This window comes from Musa acuminata, chromosome BXJ1-11, assembly GCF_036884655.1.
Source record: "Musa acuminata AAA Group cultivar baxijiao chromosome BXJ1-11, Cavendish_Baxijiao_AAA, whole genome shotgun sequence".
NCBI classification, from domain to species: Eukaryota; Viridiplantae; Streptophyta; class Magnoliopsida; order Zingiberales; family Musaceae; genus Musa; species Musa acuminata.
Window position 1 is genome coordinate 1,364,688 of NC_088337.1, and position 27,510 is coordinate 1,392,197.

General features: G+C 47.4%; 4 protein-coding genes across 4 annotated transcripts; 1 reads left to right on the forward strand and 3 right to left on the reverse strand.

Moving 5' to 3' along the window:
- Positions 1-1,236: 1,236 nt before the first annotated feature.
- On the reverse strand, positions 1,237-3,103 carry LOC103970835 (pentatricopeptide repeat-containing protein At5g08305). The gene has a single exon (XM_009384764.3). The coding sequence runs from the start codon at positions 3,064-3,066 to the stop codon at positions 1,438-1,440; it is 1,629 nt and encodes a 542-aa protein (XP_009383039.2). The 5' UTR covers positions 3,067-3,103; the 3' UTR covers positions 1,237-1,437.
- A 718-nt stretch (positions 3,104-3,821) lies between these two features.
- On the reverse strand, positions 3,822-8,793 carry LOC103970167 (E3 ubiquitin-protein ligase RING1-like). The gene is made up of 2 exons (XM_009383833.3): positions 7,864-8,793; positions 3,822-4,058 (listed from the first exon to the last, which is right to left on the reverse strand). The coding sequence occupies exon 1, from the start codon at positions 8,751-8,753 to the stop codon at positions 7,866-7,868; it is 888 nt and encodes a 295-aa protein (XP_009382108.2). The 5' UTR covers positions 8,754-8,793; the 3' UTR covers positions 3,822-4,058; positions 7,864-7,865.
- A 4,877-nt stretch (positions 8,794-13,670) lies between these two features.
- Positions 13,671-15,382, forward strand: LOC135596779 (transcription factor TCP7-like). Its single transcript, XM_065088909.1, has one exon. The coding sequence runs from the start codon at positions 13,860-13,862 to the stop codon at positions 14,676-14,678; it is 819 nt and encodes a 272-aa protein (XP_064944981.1). The 5' UTR covers positions 13,671-13,859; the 3' UTR covers positions 14,679-15,382.
- Positions 15,383-20,200: 4,818 nt separating this feature from the next.
- LOC135596780 (probable RNA helicase SDE3) lies at positions 20,201-23,347 on the reverse strand. Its single transcript, XM_065088910.1, has 3 exons — positions 21,969-23,347; positions 21,518-21,745; positions 20,201-21,393 (listed from the first exon to the last, which is right to left on the reverse strand). Exons 1-3 carry the CDS (start codon positions 23,175-23,177, stop codon positions 20,416-20,418), a joined length of 2,415 nt encoding a protein of 804 aa, XP_064944982.1. The 5' UTR covers positions 23,178-23,347; the 3' UTR covers positions 20,201-20,415.
- Between the last annotated feature and the right edge of the window lie 4,163 nt (positions 23,348-27,510).

The following is a 27,510-nucleotide window of genomic DNA, read 5'->3' on the forward strand; positions in this document are numbered from 1 at the left end:
AACACGAAACCTCGGGATGAAGACGAGGTGCCACATTGGATGTGCCATCGTAAATTCGGAACGACAATCGCTCCCCTCTCACATCGTCTGAAGCTGCACGAGCTAGCGTCATCCCAACAAGGATCACTCCGAAAAGCTCAGGATAACGGTCGTCTGAAGGTATAAACTCGCTACCTAGAGAGTCGATCGTCGCATGAAGATCGCATATGGTTGACCCTCGAGCACTAGAATAAAAGCCCCCTGCCAGCATTCGGCAAGGGGGCGACAAAATTTTCTACAAAAGTTCCACTGACTTGATCTTTGGAAGGGTTTAAGTTGGGAAACCCCTCCCATCCCGACCTAGGCCAGTGTGCAGAAATTCAACAACGACGAAGCAGGGCGTGCTCACTGAAGAGGCACATCCAGACCGACCTCAAGTTCAACCCGACCCAACAAAGGTCTCATCTCCGGGACGATCCTAGACATCGACAATCGGATCAAACCGTGCTGACCCCTCGACTACGGCGTAGAGGTTCACTAACATTTGTCATATTTTGTCTAATCAATAATCACGACACAATCACTCTCTTCGACCTAATTTTTTTTTTCAAACACTCCTTTTTACATATTATGAGAAAAACAAATCTAATCCTAAAAATCCAGTGAACAATTATGGAGTATCCAACCATTAGCTTACAATTTTCTCCTTTAAACAAAATTCACGAAACATAAATCTTAGTTGATGTAGCACATAGTGTAGTATTGGAAGACTGCACTTTCGAAGCATTTCATCATCTTATATGGTGTTGTGAGAATGTGATCTGAAAAAAATAATAATAATAATTCTTTCCTAATATAATGGACGTCCAGAATTTTGAAGTAGTATGCTATTCCAAGTTTTACTCTTAAATGAGAAACAATAGTTCAATAAGCATAGTTCTAAGTGTCATATCTGGTTTAGTAAGAAACTATGCATGACTTTGGACATTTTACTTGGATATCATTGTATTATTGTATTCAAGTTACTACTGCATTATGAATATTTGATGGTAGGCATTTACTTGCTGGGTCTACCAAAACCTTTGCTCATATGCATTTGTTTCTGAACTCATTATTGGTGTTTCATTAAACATGCAATCCCCGAGTTCCTACCTCATGATTCCTATTCTGCATTTTATCGAATTGTTATTATTCTAATGATGGTTAGTCCTCTCCCTCTCTCTCTCGAGGAAAGAAAGAAACAGTGGAGCTTAAACATAGAAAAAAATATTATCAAGGCCGATGATCTGTATTCCATGCATATTATCGAACATGAATAATGATACCTCCATCTCGTGTGGCGCAGTCAATGGTCCAGCAGATGAAGCTACCGAAAGCCATGGAACGCAATGTGGTTCGAAGTCACCACCTCAATCTGTTTGATGGATGAATGCAGTGCGCAGCCTGCGCCCACCTTCTTCAGATCACGAGTCCGGGAACGTTGCTGCCGTATTCTATCGTCGTCTGCACCGCCACAAGATTCAAGGTGGAGTAGATCTCGGTCGACAGCGGATGAGTTTTATCGTGGACGACGAACCGGTGCACGTTACCGTCCACCTCAATCTCACTGCAACCTGGTGCCTTCCTCACCCCTCTCCTCTCCATGGCCTCCCTCATCAGCTTAGCCTCGTCCCATCGCCTGGCCACCGCGTACACGTTTGACAGGCCGATGTACCTCCCATCATGATCAGGCTCCATCTCGATCAGCCTCTTCCCCACCGCCTCCCCCAGCTCGACCCAGCCGTGGGTTCGACAGCCGCTGAGCAGAGCTCCCAAGACGGACGCGCTCGGCTCCACGGGCATCGTCCTCACGAACTCGTAGGCCTCCCGCACCTCCCCGGCTCGACAGAGGACGTCCACCATGCAAGCGTAGTGCTCGATGTGCGGTGTCATGCCCGGTTCCTCCAGAGATCGAAAGAAGCCCCGAGCGTCCTCCACCAAGCCTCCGTGAGCGCACGCGCTCAGCAACGCCAAGTACGTGATCTCGTCCGGCGCCACACCCGCGCTCCGCATCTCCTCGAACATCTGCACCGACTCCTTGCCCAACCCGTGCATGGCGAGCCCGCCGATCGTGGCGTTCCAAATCAAAACATCAGTCTGCTCAACTGGAACATCTCGAAACACCCCGAGAGCTTCGTGGATGGATCCGCACTTGGCGTACATGTCCACCAAGGAAGTGGCCAGCGCTAGGCTCAAGCGCAGTCCCTTCTCCTTCAGGTACGCATGCATCACCCGGCCCCTGTCGAGCGCCCCCAGGTGGGCGCACGCGCCCAGCACGCTGACCATGGTGACCTCATTGGCTCTCGGCCTGGCGGGGTGAGCCCGCATCATGTCGAACAGCATCAGCGCCTCTCGGTACTCCCCGCCCTTCACGTAGCCATCGATCATTGCGCTCCAGGACACCACGTCCCGCTCCGGCATACGGTCGAACGCTTCCCGCGCGGCCGCCAGGTCTCCGCACTTGGCGTACCCGTCGACCAGCGAGTTCCAGGACACGACATTCGGGTGGGACATTCCGTCGAACAGCCTGCACGCCGACGCCACGTCGCCGCAGGACGCGTACATATGTATCATCGAGTTCGACACGAAGCGGTCCGATACCAGCCCGTGCTTCGCGGCATGGCAGTGGACGGAGGCCGCAAGGGTGATTGATGAGAGACGGGCGCAGGACTTGGCGAGGAAAGGGAAGGTAAGGTGGTCGGGCGGGACGTCGGCGCGCAGCATGCGGACGTAGAGGGAGAGGGAGCGGCTGGGGCTCTTGGACTTGGAGAAGCCGCGGATGAGGGCGTTGTAGGAGAAGGCGGAGGGCCTGGGGAGCGTTTGGAAGAGCCGGTAGGAGTAGTCGACGTCGCCGGCGTCGGAGACGGCGGAGAAGAGGAGGAGCTTGGAAAGGAGGAAGTCGTCGTTGGAGAGGCCGGAGGTGGTGAACTGGGCGTGGATCTGCTTCAGCTCTCGCATGCATCCGCAGCGATCGATGAGAGAGGTGAAGAGGAGGATGAGATGATGAGTTCTTCTCGGTGGTGGCGAGAGCGGCGGCGGCGGGAACATCGGAGGCGAGAAGAGTTAGCCGTCGGCTAAAATTATTGTTTTTATATTAAAACTCGTTAAATATATATAATCACACAGTTATATCTTAATTTAATTTGATCTAAAGATATTTAGAGTTCATCGTAAGGGGCTAAAATCTCATCTTCGTCGTTTATTAATGAGGCGAGCTCGAGATAAAAAGCTATTATTCTATTGGGAGGAATCGATTTCGTCCCTTTAAATCCCCAAACTATTTCTCTGTTTAGAGACGGGCGACAGCACCTGCTCACGCCGATCATTCCTTAGTTCCTGGAGGCCTCGTAATTTTATTGGTCGAGACTGAGGTCTCGTAACCCCTTGCGACCTGGAAAACAGTCTCCGAATCATAAATGTTTCGATAGATATGCTGACATGCGTCAAGCTTCCATAAGAAAGTGTTACCCAGACGTAGAAGGAATATGGAAAAGGTTGCTTCTAGCCGGTGACACTATATTATGAACCAAGTTCTTGCAATATAATGCTTAATCTTGACCAACATTTTGGGGCTGAATTATGTCTACTCACTGGATATAAGTGGGACCTGATCCTACGTAGATTTCGACTTCATCTTTTATGGAGCAATTGAGAAAAGTTGGGACACACCTTTGCCATCCCTTCTACAAGAAAGAGATACGTAACACCTATCTTGGCCTCTTTGAAGCCATCATCTTCTGGTCATCCATATCTGTGACTTATGTCAAAAGAAACAACAAGGAAAGAATTTAAATCCCAGTATGTGAAAATAATGCCAATAATTGTTTATATATATATCATACAAAAGAGAATCCATTGACAACGAACAGAGGAATGAAACACAAGTATAAATGCAGGTAGGGGAAGGCACGGATTCAGAAAAAGTACACTCCAAACACTGTGATCTAACCCGGAAATTCAATAGATTTCTTTTCCAGGTACGACTCCGTCAACACTCGATACTGATACATGATCTTAGCAGCAGCTCCTCTTTCGAGTACCTGGAAGACACCAAGAAAAACACCAAACGTTTACCGACCAAGACATTATTTTGAATGGCATTTCTTCTATCGATACGAACTGGCTAACTTTAATCAGTATCTGTACAGCAGTCTGAATGTAGTCGAAAGGTAATCATCCAACAGGGGCAGAGAGGGAGAGAGAGCAGAACATGTGCAGTCAGAATAAGAGAAAAACACCATAGGAACTTCTTAGACATGCAAATGCGGACTAAATGAGCGCCTATAAGCATTTCTTTTACCATCCGCACTTTATACGGCAGGTAATTAAGTACAAAGTTCAGTCACCAGCGTTGGCTGAAATAAGTTGATATTAAAATATAAATGAAGCTCTTGAACAAAATCCAAACTCTACAAACTAACAAATTATGTGCCTCCAAAACATCTGTAGAAATTGAAGTAGCTAATATTCCTGAGACAGTCACCCAGCTTTGAGAAACGAAATAACAGTGACGAGGGATAACATTAATCTTTTGCCCATCCTTAAGGAAATTCTAAACTTCATCATAATGGCTTATACAACCGAGTCCAGTAGAAGTCACATACTTTTTCAACGAAAGAACCTGAGATTTTGAACAAGCTTCAACTTGTCGAAGCCCAATCTTAGTCACAATGCAGTGTTGCATTACTTTGCATTAAATCACCTACTATATCTAACCTAACAGCAGGAGATGGTCTACAAACAACCCACAAAGGCCCAAGCTAATGAATTATCAACTTCAAGTGAGACTCAAAAAGGGTTATGACAAAAATATAACGCATTCTTAAAGCATGAATCAACCAGCCATTCCACTGAACAATTTTCCAAATTGATCCGACCATGAGTCTGATTGCATCCATGATGAAGTTACACATGTATCAAGGTCATATTCCCACCCCAACTCAACAGGTAAAGTAATCCAGCAAGAAAATATACTGACATTTTCGCTTAAATGAAGCCAAGAACATCATATAACACATTTTGAAGGAAGTCGGACACATTTTACTCAAACAGACTAGGTGGTCAATCATCCTCTGGAAAGTCACAAAAAATTAATTGGTGATCTCGTTATCAGTAATTGCCACAAAAATTATGTACTTCATGTTTCAAAGCATCATCTTGATGCACTTCATGAAGTAACTACAAGAAAAGGAAAATAAAAGACACCATCTTGCAAAATCAAGACAAGCATACATTTCTAGAACAGCACTTGAGCATCTAAATTCCAAACAAAGAAGTGGATATGTATCTAGCACCAAAATGTACCCTTTCTTCACTAACACATCCCCATTTGACAATGCATCCTTTGCAGATACAGTACAGAATTGCTAAAACCTGTTGACACCATAATACAAGCGCTAAATTGCAATATTGGTTTCAGACAGTCAAATATAGGCAACAATGCCGCAAAGATTCAGGTCTGAACCATACAAGTTAACCTTAAAAAAAGCAAGACAAGCAAACAGCTCCAGCACAATTCTTTGTGGTCTCAGTTCCAATAAGATTTACATGAAACCTAGTATATAAATGATTGAATGTTTTCTGTTAGTTTATAGTTTAATGGTTGCATAGAAAGAGGCATAAAATGGATTAACCTGTATACAACCATGTTGTTAAGGCTTAGTTTCTGTGGCCCATTTCAGACAAGGTTAACTTAACAGAAACAGAAAAAAAAGATACTATACAAACCCAGGTGTCTGAACATCAAGTCAAATATTAAATACTGCCAAACTAATAACCTAGACAAAATTCAACACTGACCAAAAGGAACCAACTCTACCATAGATCAATACATTTTAGAAAAAGGGAATATCCATTACACCTGCAAGCAAGACACTTCAAACCTGAGATGCATTCTCAGGTCTTCCTGCACAACCAAATGAATAGACAAAATGAGAACATGCATGTCAAAGCTTGCAGACGGACTATGAAATTGCCTTGTCCTAAAACCAAAGATCAACAGTCACATTAAGCACTCTGTGGCTTAGATGCAAGAACCCTAGACTTTTTATACACAAATATCTTGATGCCTTCCCATCCATCATATCTTCCCAAGGAAAGTCCATACTTTTTAGAAGTCCGCAAAAACGTGTATATAAATGTATATAGTTAAAAAATTGCCTTTGGCTTGCAAAAATGTTGATGGTTTCCATCTAAAGCATGCTTTCATCCATTGCTAACCTATTGAGAAAAACTTCACAAGGATTGCAATGAGTGGTTTCTTTTCATTAGTTTGCCTTGCATCTAATTTGTGGAGCCACCCTTCTTCCCCACTGACCATTCTTCACAACCTAACCTTTTTCATAATCAGCTATGAAATCCTCGATTGTTTAATGCAAAATACATCCCTAGAAAAACAAATAAACTATAGAAGTTGATATCAAGATGTCATTGCAATATGTCATTTTGAAATAGATCGCAAATATAAAATCACACAGTCAGTTCTAGCTAAGATGAATCAGCACAATATCCAGGTTTTAGACAGTTAAAAAATAATATATACAAAAAGTTTATGTTGTTAAGATGAAAGTATTGAAATGAATGTATGAAGTTATTAGGAAAGATAAGAAAAAAAATATTTTTATTCATGAACAACTAGGTATCGCTTCAATAAAGGATAAGATAAAAGAGAATTGTTTAAAAATGTATGGGCATATGCTTAGGAGACCTATGAATGCAGTAGTTAAAATAAGAGAAATGATTAATGTTAGTAGTAATAGAAAAGACAAAGGAAAACCTAAAAAGACCTTAATAGAAACTATAACTAAAGATTTAAATACTCTAAGTCTAACTAAACATGTGACTTTTTACAATCTTAATGGCAGCAAGAGATCCATATAGTCGACCCTAGATAGTCAGGGCTTATAGCTTTGTTGTTGTCGTCGTCGTCGTCGTATCCAGGTGTGAACCACTTTTTCTCATGTGAAGTCATTACTTATCTAAGTAGCAGAACAACTAATCCTACTTCCATATTTGAACAGGAGAAAAAAATGTATCAGTTAAGCAAATGGTTCACCTCAAGATCAACATGACCCTAGATGACATGATCAAGTTAAGCAGAAGATTGTCCTCATGATCAGCATGCCTCTGGATGAAATTATACCTACGTTGACCAGCAATTGCCTGCTAATGAAATAAACCACTCCAAATTCTTCTTACATTCTTGTTACAACTTGACAAAATTTAAACCAACTTAAACTGGTGGCCACATGAAACACATGGCCTGCGATAAAGAATCAGTCATTAAGATTCCATGTGTCGTAGCTGTCAATTCTAGGTTACGTCCATCAGAAATCAGCTTTTTCCAAAAATATTTATGAAACATCTCATTGGAATCCTGGCTGTATCAAATGCTTTTTACTAGACAAGAGAGGGCGTGAAGCCATCAACTTCACTCTTAAGGAAACAAACAACCATATATCCAGTAGTTAAATATCAAAACATCCCCAAAGCAATGTCAATGAGATTTGAGTAGCCATAATCCATTACAACTTAACACCACTGACTGGCAATATAGAAAAGCTAACACCCTAACTTCTTCCATGATGTTCTAATAGTTTCTTTGAATAGCGATATCCAAAAATTAAAATCACTGTCCTGGATGAGACAACTATTTTGGCATATTTATGCAACTAAACCGCAAACCGTAACATACATGTGATAAACACTATCCGATATTGCTAAAATATATTGGATGAATATACCACACCTTCAGAGTCCATGCAATGCAGATAGTGAATAATGTAGATAGTGAATATAACACAAAGAGAATCAAACAAGAATAATGTAGATAGTGAAGAACCACACCTTCAGAGTCCGTGCAAAGCAGGATCGCCATGAATGTCAGAACTCTCTGCAGTTGGAGTTGACGAATTCCCTTCATGTTCTCCAGTGACAGCTCCGGCGGCAGAAGCACCACCTGGATTCACTACATTGGCTCGAGGGGCCTTGTAATGCTCATATTCAGGATCGTCTGTCGGCAGCTCATATCGACAAACAGGGCACGAGTTGTGGAGATCGAGCCATCGGAGGATGCACTGCTTGTGGTAGATGTGACTGCAAGGCATCTGCTTTGCCACGGTTCCAATCTCGAAGGGATCCATGCAAACCAAGCACTGAGCATCATCGGACGCCAACAACTCCTCCCCGACCTCTACATCCGGAAGGATCTCCACGGCGGCTTTCGACGCCGGCGGAGTGCCGTACCGGTTGGGATCGTTCTCGGCCAATTGCTGGATCAGCTGCTCGAGCCCGGGGCCGACGTGGTAGTCACCGATGTTCCCGACCAAGCGATGCCCGCCGCCGCCGGCACCGGAGGCACCGCCGAGGGAGAGGGTCTGGATGAGTTCACGAAGGGCGGCGACGGGGCTCATCGGCTCAGCGCCGGGCTCGGCGGGCGGGCTCTCGAGAGCGCGATCGCCACCGGGTGCGGCGAGGTCGATGAGGGCGGAGAGGAGGGAAGGGATGGCGGAGAAGGCATCCGCATCGTCGAATGAGAAGTGGAGGTCACGATCGGGGTCGGGTTCGGGGTTAGGGTTAGGGTTAGGATCAGGGCCAGAGAGGTCGAATTCCTCGACGAAATCGCCGTGGCAATGGGCGCAGGACAGGCCACCACCGGCGGCTGCGGCGGTGAAGGTCCGGTTGCACTGGTGGCAGAAGTAGCGCTTCTCGGCGGATGCGGCTCCGGCGGATGCCATCTCCTCGTCCGACCCAGGATGTAGAGATATTTGCGTTTTATTCGTATATATATATATATATATATATATATATATATATATATATATATATATATATATATAGACACACACACACAAGCACACGAACGAACATAAACAGTTTTAATATGGCAAATACATCGATTAATGTACAACCCGTTGATCGCGCGGGCCGACACAATTGGGCCTGATAAGAGATCTTGGACATTCGAAGGAGGACTAAATGGATCGAGCAACGAAGTCAACGCACATTGGATCTCATCGAGGCTCGTATGATCCAGTCGAAGGCCGTGCACCGGTGGTCGAGCTTGTAATCTTCTTTCTTATTATTTCGATTTTATTATGGGTGCGTAAACTTGGCTAAGCGTAATACCAATAAAAATATCATATTTAGGTCACAAAATTTCGATCAAATGACCGAGGTGGGTGGAGAGGGTTGGAGTCACGAGGATCAACCACAACTAAATAAAGAAAGAAGAGAAAATTATTGATCCCTCTCCTCGTTCGGGTCAGAGAATGAGATACGGATTGATGCTTAGCTTTGTCGAACTCTGTGGAGAAATCTCTCACCTTTATCTTGAGGTTCTTTTTTGACTCTTGTATATCAATCATCATTGTTTGCTTTAGCATGTTGGACTCGAAAGGTATAGAATCTCTACTAACTAGCCTTGTGGTGGTGACTTATTTACATCAGCTAATATACAACCATGTACATTTAACTTTCTTTCATCTATTCACTTGCTTGTCACATAGTCAATATATATACATATACATATATACGATAGTAGATAAGATTTTTCTAACTGTGTGAGGAAATCTCACTGCTCTGTTAAGAAAAATCCTCCTTCCTAATTTGTATAAATAGAAATATAATTTTTTTTTATCTTTAATTTCTATCTTCTATCTTCTATCACTATATACATTTGACGCCTAATATGGTTGCAGAAGCAAATTTCAAACTTAGGTCGTGATGTTCCCTTTTTTAAGCATTCCATGTTCCTCTCATGTCTTCGGACATTTACATGACATAATAAGCACCTGCGGGTGCTTGAGATGATGTCATTTTCTTGAGTTGTTTCCTCTTTCGTTACAAATGATCTCTGCATCTATTTAGCATTATCAATATAGTTAATGTATGCGGTCTTACCAGATTAAATAAATGATGTTCGATGGAAGCGATTAAAGTTCATAATAGTCAATCACGACCTATAATGAAACGCTAGAAAGGTATAAGAGCAACCTTAGTTTGTAATGCGTTGATCACCATCACCTTGGGAAGGGAGTTTTCAACCATAGTTCCCCACATCCATTCTTCGATTGCTTGTTTCGAATTATTTAATCGCCTGAGTCCTGTAAACTAATAAAAGCTCTCACCACACTGTAATGGATCGCCCACAAATGTCAGCATAGGAATAAAGTAGAACATCATTTGAAACTTAGCACAATATAAAAATGTGTAGTAGGCGTGCAATTAGAATATCCAAATAATATATTTGACAATGCTAAGTAAAGGAAATCTGATGCATGATATCCTAGCAATATAAAACAACAAAGGATATCCCCTCCATGTTGTAGTGCTGCCATTGCATTTCTCGACGTCAGTCTTTAGGTCGATCGAATCGATCGTTCCAAGAAAAAAGAATACAATTTGGAAGAAAAATGATACAGAAAAAAAGGACACATTAATAGGTCGCTATATGCTTGTACAAGTCACTTCAATCATTGGAATTATGCTTCACTTGATGGCGTACGATGGTGGAGAACTTGCAAGTAATACATCTACACTTTGTCTCCAGGCTTTGGCTTTGTCCTCGAGGAAATTATTCTATTCTGTCCATGTTCTGACAGCTATGAGGAGATTGCAATGTTTCCTTCTTGTTTTTATACTGCAAGTTGACTGCATGCGTCATGGCATGTAATGGAGAAGGAGAATAGGGAAGAGAGAGAGAGAGAGAGAGAGAGAGAGATGGTGTATTTGTTTAACCCCGGTGGGAAGAGATGGTAACACGCAAAAGGAGGTGTTGGTGGCTAACACAGTGCAGGAATCCAGGTCATTAGATGAGGATGATTGGGTGGGGGAAGCAGCCACTTGACCCATGTTTTGCTGTTAATGGAAGACAATAAAGAGAAATTATACCTCAGCAGGACGATGGAATCATGTTTCCTCAATCTCCTGCCTGCCTACTTGACATTACTTGTAATCATCTAATGCCTATTTAATTTGCTCTCATTAATCCACTGGTCTCGGGGGAGAAGAAACAGGTGGGAGAAGAGCCAAACTTCAGCAACTTTTCTACTAGACTTGGGTTTCACAAGCTTGAATTAAGTTGGCAGAGATAGGTAGGTTAATTTCTATATACCTCCAAGAAGAAGAGTACAATCCAATATAGATAGAGGTAGATAGAGAAACAATGACATCAACATCAATCTTTCTCTCTTAACCTTCTTCCCATGAAACAGATTCTAAATTTGAACCACTCATCGACTCATGGATCCATTTGGAGTGACAAGACATCTCCTCTCTCCCAAGCAACGCTATCATACTGCTGGTTGTCTTGCAAGATAAAGAGAATGCAGGAAGAACTCATGCAGCCCCTCTACTTTGATAAAGCCGGCCACTGGAATGAGGCTTTTGCAGACCGCACTTTTTAGTGATGTGTAGACTGAGAGAACGTACTTGGATTATATGTTCTTGTACTGTCGACGTACTTAAAACTACGATCCAGACACTGCAGACGATCGGGAACAGCAGCGCTCTTGCTTTCGAGGTCTCTACCCGTTCTTATATGCTATTACTCTAATATGAGATTCTTAGCCGCGTCCATCATCTTGGAAGTGAGGATGCCATGGCCGTGATTCTCATCCTACATATATGTATAGCTTTCTGATAGGTGAGGCCTACATATGAGATCACGTCAATCTCATGCTCCACTGGTCAGCTTTCCGAGAGACAGTGCCACTTGGTTCCTGGGATGGAAAACCATTTCTACTGCTCATCTTATTCATGGGTGTTTGGAAGAAGGAGCCATGCTTCACGTCCCCACTTGGCTCTGGTGAGCTGACCCCGGACACTGCACTTCTTGATGTGGATCAACAGTACCCATCGGGAGCTAAGTCGTAGTCCAAGTCGGGATCTGATGCAGCGTCTGCTCCGCGCAGGGGCCCACCGCCAACTAGCCGCGGGTCCGCCACAAATCCGCTTCAAATTATTCCGGTTCCGATATCGTCACCCCCCCCCCGTCCACGGGCGTAGCTCTCGGATGGAGAGGGCCGGGCGGGTGCAGCGAGCGCGTACCGAGGCGCGCACTGGGTGCTATTTATCTGTCCCCCTCATTATTGGAAAGCAGGAAAAAAAAAGGTCAAGCGAAAGCGACGACTCACGAAAAGAGGGCACCGAGCGGACCCGACTGACCGAGCAACGGGCCCCGCATATCAGGTGTGACGCCACCAGAATCCCGGGTTGCTGTCCGACCCTCGGATCTCGATCCGACGTCGACCAGCGCGTCGGGCCCAGCGGGTCCCAAGCAAACGAAGGAGCGGCCGGGTTGTGGTGTTGCGGTAGACTAAACAGCCTTCACCTAACCACAGAGGAGGCGACAGCTGGAACAGCGGGATCCCGTTTTGTTCCGTCGTTTTACCGCTGGTATTCTTTCCGTTTTTACGTTGCATGCATGCGTGAGGCCGCCGTAAAAGAGAATCGTTTTCCTCGGGTGTTTTACCGCGGACCTGCTTTCTACTTTTACGTCGCATGAATGCTTTGTGATTGCAGTGAAAAGGATGGTACCCCAAAAGTGTTTCCTACGGGCGTTTTACCGGCACACTTTTTTCTACTTATACGTTGGTTGCATGCATGCGTGCCTGTGATTCCTGTAAAGAAGATGTTCGCCGGAAGCGTTATATGTGGGTGGAAAGTGTTTTACCTCGAGTCTTCTTTATACCCTTACGTCGCATGCATGCTCATGACTGCTGTTCACGAACTATTTGTTGTGAAGGTCTCCAACACCAAAAGTCGCAGCTTTACATTAAAAATCATCATTGTCTTCTCGCCACACATGCGTACAGAGACTGTGGGATTATGTCATTCTCTGGTATTTTGTTCTCCACAAGCTCTAATGAAAAAGTTACTTGGACATTGTTGTTTTGTAAATACAACTGATGACTCGGATTCAAAAGAATGATGTGTTTTCAGTTCTGGAGGTAAATTTACATTCGATATGAGATGTAATCGGAAGATTTTTGACAGGGAGCACACTGTAGCAGTGAGCTTATCCAATGGAGATCACTGTCACGCAACAGGAGTGGTCCCTGGGGAGCCTTGAAGGCTCTTTGAGTGTGGCACAGTAAAAGCGGGTGTTGGTGGTTGCACTGCAGTGCCCGGCTCCCCCACCTCCGGCTGGACCACAGCCCCCCCCTCCCGACATGGAAAGCGACCGGCGGCCGATCCACGGCCGCAATCCTCCACCGTGCTCCCCGCCCGTACCACCACCGCGCGTCGCGCACATGAGCCTGACTCAGGTTTCGAATTCTGTCGGCCTCGAGCGGTCGATCAGCAACGTCGTTGGATCGGATGCGGAAATGGCCGCGGCCTGAATCCGATAAGGACCGGAATCGATCCTTTGTTTTGCAAACACGCCGATAAGTCTCGCTCGTTGAACGGTGGATACCGAGTCAATTATTCTGATCATGGACGGAGATGGATCGGGTCCAGAATCGGAGTCGGATCTTGGATGGGCCGACTCCGCTTCGCTTCTGATGGCGTCGAGGGAGGAGACGGCCGGTAGGACGCGAGGGAGAAGTTGAAATAGGGGAGGGAGGAAGAAGGCGTGGGCCCCACCAACCCATGTGCTCTTCCCTCTGTCTCCACCCGCTCCTGCTTCTGCGCCCCTCTCTCTCTCTCTCTCTCTCTCTCTCTCTCTCTCTCTCTCTCGCCTCAATCATTAGTCTTCTCCCACCTCTTCAGCCAAACGGACCCTTCGCTCTTGCTCCCATCGCGCCCCCCCTATCTCTCTTCCTCTCCTGTTCTTTTCTTTTCTATTTTTTTAATCTTTTGTATTCTTTGCGCTGTTCTCACTCGCTCCGTGGGGGGCCATGAGCAACCCTGACGGCGGCACCAGCGGCAGCGGCCCGCTCGAGGGCCAGAAGCAGCAGCAGCGGCAGCTGGCGCCCGCGGGTGGGAACGGGGCGCTGGCGGTCAAGAAGCCGCCGTCCAAGGACCGTCACAGCAAGGTGGACGGCCGCGGGCGGCGCATCCGCATGCCCATCATCTGCGCCGCCCGGGTGTTCCAGCTCACACGCGAGCTGGGCCACAAGTCGGACGGCCAGACCATCGAGTGGCTCCTTCGCCAGGCCGAGCCCTCCATCATCGCCGCCACCGGCACTGGCACCACCCCGGCCAGTTTCTCCACCGTCTCCGCCTCCCTCCTCCGCGGCGCCGCCGGGAACTCCTCCGCGGCCGGTGCACCCCTCTCCCTTCCCACCCCTTCCTCATCCGCGGCCGCTGTCAGCGGCGGTACCCACCTCCTCTCCCACGCCCTCGCGCCCGCTCCCTTCATCCTCGGCAAGCGCCTGCGCGCGGACGACGACTCCGGAGGCAAAGAAGACACCGTCACCGGGGGAGTCGGCGGCGGAATTAGTGGGGCGGGGATGGGTATCGGTCCGGCGGCTGGATTCTGGGCCTTGCCAGCCCGGCAGGATTTCGGGCAGGTCTGGAGCTTCGCCACGCCGGAGATGGTGCCGGTCACGCTCAACGGGAGGTTCGCGGGTCAGCCTATGGGGGAGGCGTCGGCGGCGCGGGTCGGGAACTATCTTCCTCTCGCCGGGCACCTCAACCTTCTCGCCTCATTGTCGGGCGCCCCCGGCGCGGCCGCCGCGGGGGCGGCAGCTGGGACCGACGACGAGGCCCGCTGATTGCGTGGGTGGGTTAGGGTTAGGGTTCTAGTGGTTCGCTCTTGGAGTCAAAAAAACAAAAAAAGCCTTAGTTTGTTTGTGGGGTTGGAGTGATGCGGACTTAAGTCTTTTATTGCCTGCCTTGTCTTTCTTTGGCCCTCTTTCTTGATTTCCGTCTCGGTTATTAGGGTTTCTGTGGATCGGTTGTGCACAATACTTTCCCATGGGTTTCTCAAGGAGACTACTCGTAGGCATCTCGGAAGCACAGATGATGATGGATGGTTGGAATTTGGCTGTCTTCGCAAAGGGCTTCTTCATTCTACATCTCTGGGGATCAGAGGAGAGCGCTTGTGGCTATGTATCCCCTTCTTCACTTTGCCGGAGGCAGTGCGAACGAAGAATAGGGTTTCATATTGTGGTCATCGTATGCAGAGCATGCTGCTAATATTGTACTGGCAACTCACAGGGAGCATTTGAGGTAGAAGAGGGCGTGGGAGCTTCAATCGTGATCGGTAGCTGGGAACATGCAACAGCACCTCGATATCCTACTTCAGGGAACCCTCTGTTGTCAAACCCTGTAAGTTCCCCGTTTCCAAAGCTCCATTCTATAATATTTGTAGCCATATTTCTTTGATTTACCAGCATGGCAATAATGGGGTTCTGTGTATGTATTTGTGGACCATTTGGTTTGTGTGAGAGCTAATAAAAACTGTACCTGTTCTTCTCGCTGCTGATGCTGCTGCTTTGCGATCGATCATCCTGTCTAATGTGATCTGTGTGGTTAATCCTCTCGCCTTCTCTTCAGCTGGCCTGTCTCTCGAGTTTTATCTTTTTGCTGCCTCGTGTTCTTGCCTCCTTCCTTGTATTTCCATTAATCAAGATCGAGTTTTTCTTCGGTGCGCTGATGGTCCTGAATGCATGAGCTCTTCAACCATGCTTTGAATTGATTTGTTTATGCTACATCACAGTATTTCACTAGTGGTGTCCGCCAAAAAGTAAAGTAGATTGGGATATCATCGAGGAGCTTTAAGCATCTCGATCCATACCACCTCACTCTGTCTCTGTTTCCTCTTCTTTCAACTAAGTCTTTTCTTGTCCGGAGACCAACAACCTCTTATCAGGAAACTGTTTTCTTCTCGGAAAGCTGCAATCTGTGAGTTCTTGGATTGAAATCGACCGATTCCAATGGAGTAGAGGTACATACATTGAGCAAAAGACTCTCTCTATAAAACATCCACCGGGTCGCCTCTGATTCCGGCGCTGTGAAGTCTGAAGCTGCTCATGAACGTAGACGCCATATGAGTACATCACGCGTCTTGTTCCTGGGAGAGCACACGAGTATTCTGCAGCCGGAAGAGGCCCTGTGAATCCGGACGATAGCTTCCCGAATGATGTGCCCTGTGAAAGAAACATTTGATCGAGCTCCGGTGATGCTCAGATCTGATTCAGCCTCCATGTCACTGAAAGGTCGATGATCTTTGAGCGGTCCCTCGATGAGGTGCGATGCCTTCAACGTGCGATGTATCTTGGAATCTCTGATGCTTCGTGAAGCCTGGGATAGGGGCGAGCATGAGGAATTGGTTGGATCGAAGAAGAGGATTTTGCAGAGTAGAGGACAGCTGAGACGGCCACACGAGACCTTCTGTTGAAGGAGAAGCCCACGTCGTACTTCCACATCGGCGAATGCTGTCCATGGAAATCACGGCCAAATTCTACCGCTTCTGTTTTGCTCTTTGCCACGATTGCGACAGATGACTCCGTGGTACCAAAGAACGAGTCAACGATTAAACCAGTGTTAGTTAGTCTTTGATATATAAAGAACACTGCATGCTGAAGTCGATATATCTTCTTGTTTTAGCATCTGACGTTCTTCTACAATGCTAATGATATCGAGAGACGAAACTTGAAAGGTTCAAATTTCTTCTGGCCCGAAGGTTGCAGAATGCAAGTCTCTCGATAAAAAGAAAAGGTCGTCTCTTTGGAACTGCATCGATAGACATCGTTTTGTCCTTACTGATTGATGGTGTCATAAGTACCATCAACTGATGTGTCGGCACTGTTGATCCACTCTTGTAGGCTAATCTAAGTGTTTCTTTTTTTTTTTTCTGATTAACCTGGGAGATATGGTAAACTAACATAGGAGGTCGGTAAGGGAGGCGGTTCGTGGGGGTTGATTTGACCTTGGAGTGGTGAGACCGCATAGGCCATCACGTCGAAAGATGTTCTACTGCTAAGGACCCAATTCAAGATAGTCGAAAAGGCAGATCGGGATCTTCTTAATTGCAAAGTTTCTCCCTAGGGTTGGGTTCTCCAAGTGTCCTAAGGCGGAGGGTTATCTTGTGGCTACGTGGCTGCATCATGACAGTGAGGTCACCTCCTAACCGTTAATGATCCTACTGTTAGTCATATATGTCCTACAAGTCAAGCACATGAATGATGGCACGTGTGACACACTACGTAGTCTTTTAGCTTATTATTATTATTGATATTTTCTCACTTTATGTTGCATATATTACGATGTCTATGGATCTTTGCAATAAAAATCAAATTGTGATAATATCGTAATAATGAGATTGATTTATCTTTAAACATAGATCCTAAATAATCTCGATCGTAGATTACTCAAGAGAGATATCGAGATAACCAGATAAATTAGTGTGCTGTATATCCATCCATATGATGGAGACAATTAGTCTCATAGCTGCTCGTGTGGGGACATTAAAGATATAGTGCAAGTACTCGTTGGAGAAGATGGTTAATGATATCTCATTGTCAAACAACGATTCAGTAGTCTCAATTGTATATTTGATCCTTAGACTTAAGACACTAAAGATGCCCTATATGAGTTCTCCGCTCTTTGATACTTAACTTACAGGTCTGGAGGTTCCAAATCTAACACAACCGATTATCGGGAGTGGTAGCTAACCTTACAAGGGCAATTAAGTATCGATAGAAGATCATCCGCTTTCGGTGTCATGAGAGGAAAATCTTATGTATTCTTGCTCAGGCAAATCCCTAGATAAGGTCATTTGGATCGAAAGAGTTCTCCAAGAGAATTTGATTAGAGCGAGACTCAAGTAGATTCCGTATAGGCCTGGCAGTACCATGCCCGGTATACGATCTTTGTGATATTAGATAGATGAAGAAATATAGATATACGGTAACTAAGTATAGGTAGGCCGAATGGATTGGATTCTCCTATATCATCTAAGGACTAGGGCGTAATGACTTAGTATGTCCGTAGTCGATGAGTGGAGTATATTATTATAAGAGATGCTAATTTATTAAGTCAGAAGAAGTTCTGATATATATGACTGATGATCAACTTGATATTAGGTATAGAGGGTTACACAGATAGGTGTTGCGATGAGTAGAGATTCAAATATGAGATATCCGTTGGAGCCCTTATTTTATTGGATACACAATAGGCTCATGAAATATTAGATCTTATGTATAAGATCTAATAAGAGTCAATAAGAGATTATTGAGTAAAGATCCACCAATCCAAGAAGCTTAGGTAGTTGGATGGAGATCGAGTACCCAATAGGGTAGAATCTATTATGGTTAAATTGATAGGGGGCATATATAAATAAGAGAGAATCAAATGATCATAAGATAGACATTTTTTGCTACCATCTTTTATTATTCTTTCCTCTTCTCTTCCTCAACGAGCAAACCCTATTTGGGACACGTGGAGATTTGGGCAACGATATAAGGAGCATCTTCGTAGTCTCTACCATGTGGATCACCGCTGGAGAGGAGGACAATTGACCTCCTTCATCTTCTCTCATAGATTTGTAGGATTTCAGGGATTTACAAGCTCCCTAGGTATAATATATCTCTCGTATATGTGCAGTTTTCGGTTTTTTGATTTTTGCTCACAAATCTTTATATGACGATAAAACTTTTTGTGGAATTCTTAGATTTTTGTTTATGTTCTTCCGCTACACATATGATGTCACCCATAGATTTCCCTACAGGTCGCCACCTACCGTCGGAGGTTGCTTAGTCTTGTCCTGGCTAGCTTGGTATGCCACTACCTGCCAGAGGTATTGGTCGACCTCTATTCTTGTAATGAAGTCTCGGTAAGGCCCCTTCCTTGAGCATACCTTGTTATTTTCTTTAGTCTTTCTCTTTAACCATCTTGGTCTCCCAAGCCAACTCCGCCCTACGGGTCCAAGCGGGCATGACCCGAGTGCAAAGTTATCCTTGTAGTTGACTCGAGTCCACCTTTAAGCCGAGAAGGCGAAGCAGCACCTTATGGAGGCATGCAGGAGGGTGGAGGTTGAGACTTCCAAACTATCCTTGGATCTAGGCCTAGCCATCTATCATGTCAAAGAAGCCGAGGCACGGGCGGAGGAAGCTTGGGATGCAACAGCTGCTGCTAAAGACGAGGCTATAAAGAGTGTGGCGGAGGTTGCGGAGTGGGTCGATGTCCTACATTGAGAGTTGAAAGATGCTCGTTGGTAGTTGAGCAAGGCCATCGAGGAGGGTATGCAGTTAAGAGAGTGGTTATCGGCCAACTCTGATGAGTTGGTGGCTACCCGTCTAGCAGCTAAGGCGACGAAAGGGGCCTGGGAGGAGAAGAAGAACCACGCTTACGAGAGGGAGAGAAGAACCATATCTCGTACAAGGAATCCGAGGGATTCTAATGCAACCTACGGTGCTCTAGTCAGACTGCCTATGAGTTCGGGTATCGAATCGTTTCAAGACGAGGTATCCTGGACTTCAGATGAGGTCATATCAGCGAGACTTCTATACAATAAGTGGCACAGTGTATTAGTTTGCTATTGCTTCTACTCGTACATCTTCCATTCGACACATCTAAGCGCTCATCTACTTCTCCCCGGGAGAGGATATGGCACAAACCACCAAGAATACCCATTCAAACTCCTGTGTCGACTACAATCATATCTCTCTATATTTCCTCTCCAATGATCCTTGGGCACACCAGAGAGTTTAGCTTCATTGTTGCTTGCAAGAGAAGCTTGTCTTGTGACCGGTAGTATTGGATGTTCCATGTGGACTACGCTTCTGCCCAGTTATAAGACAACGTGTCGACCGTGGGACATGTACTCCTGTACGTAGAAAAAGTGGAACGCGATACGTCACGGTCTACAAGGCGGGAAAGCAGCCTTCGCGTCCCGGGAGACACATCCTGGATTGCCTGTCTCTCAGACGATTCCAAACACGGATGGGCGCCACAATTTGTCGAACAGACAACATGGGGCCGAGACACTAACCAAGCGTAAAGCTTCATCTTCAATATCGTGATCGGATTGGTACACGGGATCCTCACTCGCCAAACGATGTTGGGTTCAGTGGCCTGTTAGTGCACACCTTTGCATCCTCGAGCGCTTTTTCTCCTCACCCTGTTTTACTTTCGTTGACACAATTTTGCGGGACCCATGTGAAAACCTATTAATACCACCAATCATTGTGTGGGTAGCTAAACGGAGAATATATAAACGAATACACAAAATCCTTCAACTACGGAAATACAACTGCATAGACGACTCGAGACACTCACAAGCACAAAATAATTAGGAATTTATTATATATTTATTGCATTACTAATAATATTTTCGAGTAAAGACAGATCAGGAGACGCTCCTAACTAAACTGGACCATCCACCCTGCATTACAATGAGAGCAGAGGCCGCTCCACAGAACAACTTGGAGCGTCGTCTCGTACGTAACACAACGCTATCACCGCAGTTCTATATATCATCTCAGGCAACCCTTTATTGCTTTCCGGCTAGTTTGGGCTGAGGATGCTAATATACATAGGATCGATGTTGCGGTAGGGCTCTCGCTCCCGAAGCCTATGGAACAGAGATCTCTTCAGTCCAGTCTTCCTCCGTGCCATTCCTGATCTCACCCATTTTGGCCCGTCGTTCAACGAACCTGTGATTACGATGACCGTCTTCTCGCTAACCAGACTTGCGAGAGCAACCGTCGCTTCGGGCTCCATGGCGGACGAAGCATCCACCAGGAAAATGTGAGTGAAGTGGTCGGCTCTGATTCCGGCGCTGTGAAGCCTGAAGCTGCTCATGAACGTCGACGCCACCACGGCGAACTGCTGCAGCTCATCGGGAGGTGGGCAAACGAAGCACTCCCCTTCGTACATGCATGTCGGCATAATGTCCTCGGGCACAAGCTCCCAGTCTCGAAAGGCTGCATAAGCTCGGAACAACTTCGTCTCTGGGATTTCGTCGAACAAACTTTGCATGAGTGCATCGCACGTCTTGTTCCTGGGAGAGCACACAAGTATTCTGCAGTCGGAGGACGCCCTGTAAATCCGGACGATGGCTTCCCGAATGATGTGCCCCGTGATAGAAAGATTTGATCGAGCTCCCGTGATGCTCAGATTCGATTCGGCCTCCATGTCACTGAGAGGTCGATGATCTATAAGCGGTCCGTCGATGAGATAAGGTACAAGGCCTTCAAGGTTCTGAATCCTTCTCAACGTGCGAATCTTGGAATCTCTGATGTTTAGTGAAGCCTGGAATATGGGTGAGCACGAGGAATTGGTCGGCGGTGTTGGATCGGGGAAGAGGATTTTGCACAGTAGAGGATCTGCCGCAGCTGAGACGGCCACATGAGACCTTTTCAAGCAAACTCTGTTGAAGGAGAAGTTCACGTCGTACTTCTTCGCCGGCGAATGCTGTTTATGGAAATCACCTTCGAATTCTGCCAGTACCGTTGTACTCTTTACCACGCGTACGATGACTCCCTGGCACAAGAACAAAGCGAGTGAATAAACGAGTGTTACTCTCCGAATCATAGTTTCGTATACCAAGAACAGGGAGGATGTCTTCGTCGAAGACATCGCTGAAGCCGATGTTTGAGAGACAAACCTTAAAGGGTACAGCGTCCGTGTTGCCTGAAGGTTTCAGAATGACATAATCTCTTGATAAAAGATAAGGCCGTCTCTCAGGAACTGCGTCGATCTCGAAAGCTACAAAGGGATAGACATCGTTCTGTTTCTTACTGCTCTTCCCGGTTTGTCCGGCGTTCCGAGTTCTAAACTCGGTCTTTGGCCGCAAGTCCAGAGTAACTTCCGACAGTAAATAATCGCTCCATTTCTGGTTATTGCAAACACCAACAATTAATTATGAGATGAAGCAACAGCAGCAGTTCAAAGTCGATGCAGAATGGCTGAATCTGAAAAGATCATGTCCAACTTCTTTGGCCATAAGCTGCAGTAGACATGGAAGATCACGAGTCTCCTGATTTCTTTCCGTGGTAGCATTGCCACCCAACGGTATACAATTAGACAGGGGAACTGAGTAGATATGACAAGAGTACCTCTTGCTCGTAGTCCTCTGCATAAAGCAAGGTTGCAAAGTATTCGGCATAATTCTGCGGAGACAATGGCATCTTCAGAACTGGCGGCACTATGTCTCTCTTGATCATCACCTGCAGATGCTCCGGAATGTCGTATCTTGGAGTCGTGCGCTTTAGGTTGGATCCAGGTGTTCCCGGCGATCTTCCGACAGATTCAGGTGGCTGTGATGAGAGGCTAAATGGATAAGATTTTGACGGGATTGGAGAAGCTGGAGACGCCTTGGATGACAAAGGAGAAGAAGATGCAGAATCGTTGGACGAAGGAGAAGAAGTGTTTGGCCGAGATTTGCGGGGATTCTTGGATGTGAATTGGCTAGTGGTATCGACTAGGACGGTGAGGACAGGTTCGTAAGGCGACTTTGATCGAGGAGCGCTGGCTGCAGAGACCATGGATGACAGAGACGAAGATGCAGCAGCTTTTGACGAGGGTTCAGTGGGATTCGACGGTAGCTGACGCTTGTCGACATAGCGCGTGGCACCGGTGACCGTGGTGGAAGGCGACTGCGTCGAGGTAGCAAATGCAGAAGGCGGTTTCGATGGAAGAGGACTTGCCGTAGCTGCCTTGGACGACGAAGGGGAAGATGGAGAAGCCCGACATGATGGTTCGGAGGGATTAGACGGGGGCTGATGCTTGGCAGTGGCGACGGCGGAACGCGACTGCGACGGGGCGGCAGGTGGAGGAGGTAACTTCCATGGAAGAGGATTTGCTTTGAAAGACGACAAAGGGGAACATGGAGAAGCTCCTGAGGAAGGAAAAGAAGCTTTCAGCGAAGGTTCGGAAGGATTCACCAGCTGCTGGCGCTTGACGGGATCGGCGGCGTCGGTGACAGTGGGTGACGGCTTGGACGGAAGAGGGCGAGCTGCCTGAACCTCGGACGGCAGAGGTTGCGAGAAAGATGGAGAAGCTCCAAGCGAAGGTTGACGTGGCTGCACCGGAAGCTGGGGCTTGACGAAGTGGAATGAGTCAGCGGTAAGTGATGAAGGAAACGACGAGGCTTGCGCCGTCCTCCTAGTTGACATCAGCGCCGGAGATCGTGTCGGCGAGTCGTCCGCCCGATGATAGTATCCGCCATGAGTGCTACTTGTCCTTGTTGCATTCGATCGATCGAAACCCTCGTTCTCTTCTCCGCCGAAGAAAATGCGTCGCAAAAGATCAAGAAGACAACCCATGAGAAACTTCTTCGCTCCGTCTTCTCCGATGATCGTTACAGGAGCAGAGGGTTTGCTGCGCTCGGTGAGAGATGAGCGATCCCCTTTCAGGTGAGAATGTTTAGACGAGAAGTCTTCGTCGGCAAGGCGGAAAAGTAACAGCGGACAGGGATCCGCAGGATTTACGCATGTGATGGCACTCCAATCCGCTCGCCTCGGGCACGCACGCGGTTGGCTCGCGTCGCAGGAATAGCCAATGGTAATGCTTTTATATTCAAGTCTGTGATCTGGCTGCTACATGGGATCCTCAGCAAAGCGCTGGGTTCGATGCCTAGTTAGTGCGCACGGGCGCTTTTCCGAAACTTTTCGCTTCCCCCCCGATCTTCTTTACCTAACAATAACTCGCGGGAGCCACATCCGGGCCCACTATCTTCTCCAATCATAGTGCAGGTAAGAATAGAAGGCAATTGATTGCATCAGTGGCACCAATTCGGCACCTCTCCGAGTCAGTAGTCGGCAGCTCGTAACGATTTCGTCTCGAAGTAAAGAATAAATGGACCGAAGAAAGCAAATGATACGTTTATTTGTGATGGGCGATTTCCTATAAAAATATTTATATTTTTGAATATTTATTAAACGGTTTTTTTTTTTCAATAGTATCTCTAATTTGAAAATATCCAAAATAAACTTTAAAAATTTTATCATCGAATTTTTTCTTTGTTTTTTTAACGACTCTTAAATTATTATTATAAGTATTTTCATTTGACTCGTTTACGATGTTTTTTAATAGTATCTATTGTGTTTATATTGATGTATTAAAAATATTATAAGGAAAAGAGAGATCTGAGGAGGGAAAAAGAAGGAAGAAGAAGGAAAAGAAAAGAATAAGAAGAGAAAGGAAGAAACAGGAAAAGCAAAAAAAATCAAAAAAATAAAGGATCTGGTGTGAGAATAGAGTAGAGAAAGAACAAAGAGATAAATAATATTTTTAATACGGTATATGTAATGCAGTCCAGTGTGTCTCACAGGCTGCCGGTGTATCTAAAAGCTATAAGCATAAAAAACTGTCATACGGTATATGTAATGCATAAATAATCTTTTATGTTACGATTGAAATTAAATAACATTAGATCGATTTTACGATAAGTGACTTTTGATACTATCCGAAAAGGATCTTTGTGTAATATGTAAAGACACCATTTTTAGATCCAAAAACGCTATTAATTTGTAATGAGAACTATACTTTCATTCTCCTCTCTTTTTATCATTTCACGTAAGACCAGTTAAATTGATGATTCATGGAGGTTGAGAGAGAAACTATAATCTTATCCTCTATAAGATATATTATTTAACCCTTAAAAGTATTTGATGAGGATAGTAATTATGATAAGACTCGGCTGACGTCAGATGACGCCTCACGCCTCGATCGACGCGACATCACCTGATCAAACGGACCAGAACGTCGGCCGATGCGCATTAACGCCTGCTCATGCTCTGTTCTTCACGTCATGCCAACACCAATGTCAGACGCTACCAGCCTGCCCCTGCAAGCGAGCACATCAGGAAACAGTGAGCTTCCCTATAAATACCCTCGCATTCTGAACGAAAAAAGAGGGGAGACCAAAAAAAGACTTCTTCATATGAAATCCCCTTCACATCAACTAACTTGATCATCGGAGGGGTCGGGTCGAGCCTCCCGACCCGACCAGTGTGGAGGAACAAAGACGGGGCGCGCCTCCCATCGCGTGCCCAGGCGAGGAGTTCCATCCCGGAGGAAGCGACGACCCCGTCCCGACCGGACCCCCACGAGTGGCCGCCTCAGTAATCTCGGGACACGTCCCCGGGAGATCCCCCATCATCCGGACCCGAACCGAGCCGCGTCGGCCCCGAGGCCACGACTCAAGGTTGTTTACATTAACATTTTGGCGCTAGAAGGAGGGCCCGGAATGTCGGGTGATCACCCGAGCGGCTCAGATGAGCCCACGGTTGAGAGGTCGCGCCCGACTGAAGCCTCGGGGGAACATCCCCTGCACGGAGACCATCGTGACGAACACCCCACCACGACCTCAGAACGATATTGGTGAATATTCAACGACCCGGGCTTGTCGCCGCCCAACAGCGCCCCAACCGACTCGACGCCCGTGTCATCCGAGGCCTTTCATGACCTCGCTCGTCAAGTCCGAGCTCTGATGGGTATGGTGCAAACCATTATCCCGCTCGTTTCTAATCCGGCGCACCCGCCCGCAATCAAACCACTACGACAACGTAAGGCCCCCGTTCGGGCCCACATGACACTTCCGGAGCCCCCCACTTTGCCTCGGGTCCGACCGGCCCCACTCGGGGATCTAGTGATGGTAAACCCGAGTGGCTGCCCGGAACCCGAGGCACTCCCTTCGGACTCCCGACGGGCCCGGTTGCGCTTCGTCAGCTAATGACTCGACGAGGTGCAGAAAAGAGGTTCGCAGGTCCAAGGGAGAGCTCGGGGAGGACACACACCAAGGGTCTCCCTTCACGCTCGAGATACGGGATCAGACAGTTCCCCCGGACTTCCAGCTCCCCTCTCTGGACGCTTACCATGGCTCCACCGACCCGACGGACCATGTAGCTGCTTTTCGCACCCAGATGGCGCTATACGGGACCTCTAATGCTCTGATGTGTAGAGTGTTACCCATCACTCTAAGAGGGCCGGCTCACGCGTGGTACGACGACTTGAAGACCGGAACGATCGCGTCCTTTGACCAGCTCGTCAATGACATCGAGCTCCACTTCGTGGCCTATGCATGGCCGAAGCCTTCTGCGGCACTGCTCCTTGGACTCAAACAAAGGGAGGACAAGCCCCTCTCACATTTTGTGGATCACTTTGCCACACAAATCCGGGGTTTGCCGAACACTCACCCCTCTCTGTTAGTGCATGTGTTTATGATAGGCCTGCGATCTTCCAAATTCCTCTGGTCCCTCGCGGAGTGACCTCCCACCGCGGTGCCAGAGATGCTCCAGCGGGCTAACCGGTACATCGTAGCGGAGGCCTGGGCGGCCGTGAGGAGAAGGGATGACTCCCGACCGCGGGCTCCATAAGAGAGGTCAAGCACCCGCGGTGGCTACCTGATGTAGTCCTCATGAAAAGAAATCTAAGCCCTGCCTCAGTCTCTTCTGAGCGAAGGTTCAATATCTGCCTGACCCCCTCTCGGCTCGTGGTTAGCTCCGGCTTAAACCCTTCTGAATCTACACGGCTCGGTCGTAGACTACCCAAGCCTATCTCAGCGCGGCCTGCTCACCTGAGCCATCTCCCTCGGCCTGAGCCGTGTCCTTCGGCCCAAGCCGTGTCCCTCGGCTGTAGACTACCCGAGCCTACCTCAGCGCGGCCTGCCCCCCCGAGCCATCTCCCTCGGCTTGAGCTGTGTCCTTCGGCCCGAGTCGTGTCCCTCGGCCGCATGATGCCCGAGACCATACCTGCGCGGCCAGCCCGCCTGCGTCGTGCTCCTCGGCTTCATGCCCCCCGAGACACACCTGCGCGGCCAGCCCGTCGACGTCGTGCTCCTCGGCTCCATGCTCCCCGAGACACACCTACGTGGCCAGCTCACCTGTGTCGTGCTCCTCGGCTCCATACTCCTCGAGACACACTTGCGCGGCCAGCCCGCCTGCGTCGTGCTCCTCGGCTCCATGCTCCCCGAGACACACCTGTGTGGCCCCCCCGCCTGCGTCGTGCTCCTCGGCTCAATGCTCCCCGAGACACACCTTTGCGGCCCGCTCGCTTGCATCGTGCTCCTCGGCTCCATGCTCCCCGAGACACACTTGCGCGGCCAGCCCGCCTGCGTCGTGCTCCTCGGCTCCCTGCCTCCCGAGACACACCTGCGCGGCCCGCTCGCCTACGTCGTGCCCCTCGGCTCCATGCTCCCCAAGACCGCGCCTGCGCGGCCAGCCCGCTTGAAAGCTGAAGCCATGCCTCGGACTCCCGTCACAACGACCGACGCATAGCTTCTTTCCGGGGGGAATATGATGAGGATAGTAATTATGATAAGACTCGGCTGACGTTAGATGACGCCTCATGCCTCGATCGACGCGATAACACCTAGTCAAACGGACCAGAACGCCGATCGAGGCGTATTAACACCTGCTTAGGCTCGGTCCTTCACGCCACACCAACACCTATGTCAGACGCTACCAGCCTGCCCCCTGCAAGCGGGAACATCAGGAAACAGTGAGCTTCCCTATAAATACCCTCGCATTCTGAACGGAAAAAGAGGGGAGACCAAAAAAAGACTTCTTCATCTGAAATCCCCTTCACATCAACTAACTTGATCGTCGGAGGGGTCGGGTCGAGCCTCCCGACCCGACCTGTGTGCAGGAACAAAGA